The 5655-nt window shown below is 35.8% G+C and overlaps 1 protein-coding gene across 1 annotated transcript in view; it reads left to right on the top strand.

Moving 5' to 3' along the window:
* The window catches only part of zswim6 (zinc finger, SWIM-type containing 6), a 42472-nt gene extending 39296 nt beyond the window's left edge, over positions 1-3176 (top strand). Inside the window, exon 14 of the mRNA XM_054612096.1 lies at positions 517-3176. Coding sequence (XP_054468071.1) covers positions 517-1379 — 863 coding nt within the window. The 3' untranslated portion in view covers positions 1380-3176. The remainder of the gene's footprint in view (positions 1-516) is intronic.
* Positions 3177-5655: the final 2479 nt, after the last annotated feature.

The raw sequence follows: 5655 nt of genomic DNA, 5'->3' as shown, positions 1-5655 counted from the left end.
GTAGCCTGTCATCAGTGTGTGAATGGGTGAATGATATGTAATATACTACTGACTGTAAGTCGCTTTGGATAAAAGCGTCTGCTAAATGACTGTAATGTAATACTTTGGCCAATTTTTAATTACTATACTATGACATTTCCCATGAATTCTTTTTACTTTTTTCGACATACTATCCTATAACTTTTCTCAAAATCTTGACATACTATGACTTTTGAATGGCCCTTTTTGACAAACTATACCATGACCTTTTTCGACATAATATGACTTTTAATGTTTTTTTCAACATACTATACTATAACTTTTTCAGACTTCTTTACCTACTATACTATACATTTTCTCATGATTCTTTTCACCTACTATACTATGACTTTTTAATGACATACACATAAAATGGAAAAAGAAGAGGACCTATGATTGAACCTTGGGGGACACCAACATTAACTTTAAAATGGGAGGAGAGTTTTCCATCAGTAAGATATAAATCATAAACTAACATTTATCTTCCTCTCTGTCAAGGTGTGTTTGCGTTGGACAGCATCATGCAGAGCTGGTTCACCCTCTTCACCCCCACCGAGGCCACCAGCGTCGTGGCGAGCACCGTTATGTCCAACAGCACCATCGTCCGCCTGCATTTGGACTGCCATCAGCAGGAGAACCTGGCCAACTCCGCCCGCACCCTGGCGCTGCAGTGTGCCATGAAGGACCCCCAAAACTGTGCCCTCTCGGCCCTCACGCTCTGCGAGAAGGACCACATTGCCTTCGAAACGGCCTACCAGATTGTACTGGACGCAGCCGCCACGGGAATGAACTACACACAGCTGTTTACGATAGCGCGCTACATGGAGCACCGCGGATACCCCATGAGGGCGTACAAGCTAGCCACGTTAGCCATGACTCACCTGAACCTCAGCTACAACCAAGACACGCACCCGGCCATAAACGACGTGCTCTGGGCGTGTGCGCTCAGCCACTCGCTGGGGAAAAATGAACTGGCTTCGGTCATCCCCCTGGTGGTGAAAAGTGTGAAGTGCGCCACCGTCTTGTCGGACATTTTGCGGCGGTGCACGCTAACGACGCCGGGCATGGTGGCGCTGCACAGTCGCAGGAACTCTGGGAAGCTGATGCCTCTGGACAAGGCTCCGCTCAGGCAGCTGCTGGACGCCACGATCGGGGCCTACATCAACACCACGCACTCTCGGCTGACGCACATCAGCCCACGCCACTACAGCGAGTTCATCGAGTTCCTCAGTAAAGCCAGAGAGACGTTCCTGATGGCGCACGACGGACACATCCAGTTCACGCAGTTCATAGACAACCTGAAACAGATATACAAGGGCAAGAAGAAACTCATGATGCTCGTTCGAGAAAGATTTGGTTGATCCGACAACCAAATAGCCCTTTTTTTTTTTTTATACATCCTCTCTAACTTGAAGTGAAAATCCTCCTAAAACAACATTCATGCAAATCTTATTCCTATGATTTGCCACTGCGAGGTCGAATGTGATGATGAACACAATTTTCTGAAGGGAAATGATGAGACTGTGACGTGGAAATATTCCCATTCATTCACACTCGTACCAAGCAGTTGCACTGACTAACTGGACTTCACAGGAATACGATACGAAATGTGTTTTAGGGTCAATTTTCTCGTTTGAACCTGAAGGAGAAAAAGAAAACACTGTTAAACCATAAAGAGGAACAGCTGGTATTGATGTGTATAAAACCATTAAGTTTGCAGAAGGAGTCAATTCGTGGAAGTTCGTGTGTTTCCCTTTATATATGTATGAAAGCGAGAGAGTAAGAGTTTTACACTGAGTATATTAAACTGTATTGTCCAGTGGCAAAATGTCCACCTTGCACCTCCTACTTCCCTCAGCTAACGTTCAACAGCCTCAAAGAAGAAGACAAACGGCTTTAAACCAAATGGAGATGCTCCATCTGAAGTGACAAGTACCTCTTTTTAAAAGGATCCAGCTTTACTCTTGCCCCTCCGAGTCCTCGCTCATCTGCTCTGTGAAGTTCACAGTCAGAGTTCCATATTTGTTTTCATCTTCAGGCTGATTGCTTTGGCTTTGCAGTGTTGTCTCAAACATTCAGTATGCTTCGTTTTCTGTCACAGAAACACAAAAACAAACTATCTTGTGGAAAACTGTCAACATACATTCTCAGGGATTTCTAAAAAAGAAAAGCAGACAAAAAAAACAAACAAAAAGAGAGAACAAAAGCATTTTATTGTCCTGTATATATGAAAGTATATGTCTGAATATTGAAAAAAAATGTATATGTTAACTAATTTATGACAGAATATTCTATGTAAGGCACAATACTTGAAGCTGCAGTACTTTTTGATTTTTGAAACAGACAAAAAAACATATCAGAAGGACTCAAAAAAACGTTCGCCTTGCATTGCATCAGGGGCCAATTCAAAACAGAAGGACATTTTGGGCTCTGCAGACATGTAATGAACTGTAGAAACCAAGACAGGAAGTGGACATGCAAAGTGTGTATTCTCTTGAACACAGAAGTGTATTGAGGATTGTAGGAGTCAAGAGAAAGAGACTACTGTTGAGGCAAAGCAGCGACAACAAACGGCTGCGGTGTTCAAGTGAAATCTGCCTTTGTGTCTCCTTCTGCAGTGATCCAGTCACAAAAAAAATTCTGTTTTATGTCTTCTGACATCCCAACTGTGCAGGACGAAAGTTGCTCTTTAATGTCGATCTTGACTTTTCCATTTGTTATTTCTTCCTCCTCTTCAATTTTTCTCTAGAATCTCTCACACAAGAACAGCCTTCTTTCTTGCCTTGTCTTAATGCTTTAAAATAACCAAATGGGAGTTCTAACTACCAAACTTTTCTCATACGCCAATACAACTTTGGTTACAACCCTTTTTTTTTTTTTTTTGTATTGTTAATTGTTTTTAGCTGAACTGTATTCTGTGCTTAAAGCTCAATTTCTTCTGTTTTTCAGTGTCGTCTCTTGTTATTAGCTCTTCTTTGTTTGGAAATATGCTCCCATTTTATTTATTAAGTTAGGTAAATGATTGTACAACCATGTCAACATGCTCATGAAGTTGAAACTAAGATTTGATACACTGATCGATTTATTTATGTAACTAAATCACTGTTTTATAAACTTGTTAATGAATCAACATTTTGTTTTAATTAAATTCGTTTTTTTCAGAGAACTAAGTCTTTGTGTTCTTAATGATATTCACTCTGAGAATTCCAAATGTTTACATAAAAAGTAATAGTAAAGTACCTCGAAAAAAGCACGTACAAAGAAGTCATAAAAAAGTAATAGTCAGAGGTTTGTATGTCGAAAAAACATCATAAAAACGTCATAATACAGTATGTCTAAAAAATTATAAAAATGTCATAGTATAGTATGTCGAAAAAATTATAAAAACGTCATAGTATAGTATGTCGAAAAAACATAAAGTCAAAGTATACTATGTCGGAAAAAGTCATAAAAACGTCATAGTATAGCATGACGAAAAAAATTATTAAAAAGTAACCGTATAGTTTGTCGAAAAAACAAAATTAAAAAAGTCATAGTTGAGTATGTCCAAAAAAAACGTCATAGTATAGTATGTCGATTTCTTTTTTTTAAAAACGTCATACTATAGTAAAAAAGTAAATAAAAAGTAATAGTATGGTATATAGAAAAAATCATAAAAAGTCACAGTATAGTATGTCAAAAAACGTCATAGTATAGAATGTCGATTTTTTTTTTTTAAAACGTCATACTATAGTAAAAAAGTAATTAAAACGTCATAGTATAGTATATAGAAAAAAGTAATAGTATAGTATGTTGAAAAAAAAAAAACATCATAGGTTAGTATGTCGAAAAAATTTCGTAGTATAGTATGTCGAAAAAAGTCATTAAAAAGTCATAGTATAGTGTGACGATAAAAGTCATAAAAACTTCATAGTATAGTATGTCGAAAAAATTAAAAAGTCATAGTATAGTATATGGAAAGTCATAGTATAGTATGTAAAAAAAAATCCTAAAAACGTATAGTATGACGAAAAAAGTCATAGTATAGTATGTCTATAAAGTCATGAAAAGGTCATTGTATGTTTGAAAAAGTCTTTAAAAAGTCATACTATAGAATGCCTTAAAAAGAAAGTGCAAATGCAAGACTTTAACTTGGAGTATTTTCACAAGTACTTTTACTTTGGTAAAGCATCTCAATACTTCCTCCCCCAGTGGTCAGGAGTCTATTCACCAGATTGCTAATCAACCCATCAAACTGTTTCATCAATACCAGTTGTGGTCGTGTTCTTTTATCCAGCAGCAGGATGTGGACCCAGATGTTTATCTAAAGTTGAGTTTGGTTCTGAAGGGAGAACAGTCTCACAGATTAATGAACTCAAAGAGGAAGTCATCATTTCTCTTAGTGCTCCTTTTAACTTCCTGCAAAGATAATTTAGGAATTTTAAACTTTCCTCATCCCACTTCCTGTCTGTTGCAAAGGGGCCTGTTCTAGACAGGAAGCTCTTACAAAAAGCAAACAAAAGGACCATTAAATGATAAAAATACAATTTAACCTACGGACTGTAGTCGACTACATAAAGTCATCTGATTCACACTACGAATGTATTTGTACACATATTTCTTTCTTTTGGCTGTTGTGAAAGTTTTAATTGTTAAATGAAATGAGAAAACTGCAGCCATGAAGATAAATTAAACCAAAATCACTATTTAATATATATATTTATTTATAAATATATATATTTATAAATATATAAATATATATATATTTATAAATATATAAATATATATATATTTATAAATATATATATATTTATAAATATATATAAATATTTAAAAGAAAAATGATAGTAGATGGAATCATATATTTATTATTAAACAGAATGTTTATTGCTTTAATATAAAATACGTACAAAAACTGCACTAAAACAACAGAAGCATGTAACCGTCTCTTAAACCCTCCCGTCTTTACGCTTCCAAACCTCTTCACTTGAAACAAAAAGTACACAAGTACAAAGAAAAAATATATATTCATGCATATATTTATAAATATATACATAACCAGCCGTGTATAAAAATATCCTTGTAGAAGGTTACATTCAAAACAAAGGTCTGGAATATTATCATTGAATCTGTGTATTTTAACTGGTGTGAAGTACGGGCAGATGGTTTCATATAACTCATACAAGTACTATGCTTCTACTAATCACACCACACAACATGTACTTCTATTGAGACAGTACTTCACTATAAGCTCTGATAGTACAATAACAACAAGTGTACAACAGGAACCATAACGGTTGAGGGAACTATATGTATACTGACTGTCTTATTTTGAGATAAATTGCTGTTGTATTGTTTCTACTTTTATTTCTATTCTTATTTGATGTACTTATTGCTGCTGCAACACCTGAATTTATGCTCTGTGGATAAAATACTTTATCTTCTTATCGTATCTTCTTAATTAATGATTTATCTCCAGACAACAGACGTGATCTTTTGATAACGACTTGAATATTTAAGTTACAGCTAAATACAGGGGGTTTAACATAAAATGTAGACATTGATATAGCAGGAATTCACGGCACAATGTCCACTTCCTAGAGATTTTTCGGAGCTTTCAGTCTGTTGTTTCTCTTTTCTTTATCAGCAGGTGATGTT

Source organism: Anoplopoma fimbria, chromosome 14 (assembly GCF_027596085.1).
Source record: "Anoplopoma fimbria isolate UVic2021 breed Golden Eagle Sablefish chromosome 14, Afim_UVic_2022, whole genome shotgun sequence".
NCBI classification, from domain to species: Eukaryota; Metazoa; Chordata; class Actinopteri; order Perciformes; family Anoplopomatidae; genus Anoplopoma; species Anoplopoma fimbria.
Note: the sequence above shows the minus strand (reverse complement) of the source record. Positions and strands in the feature narration are given on the sequence as shown.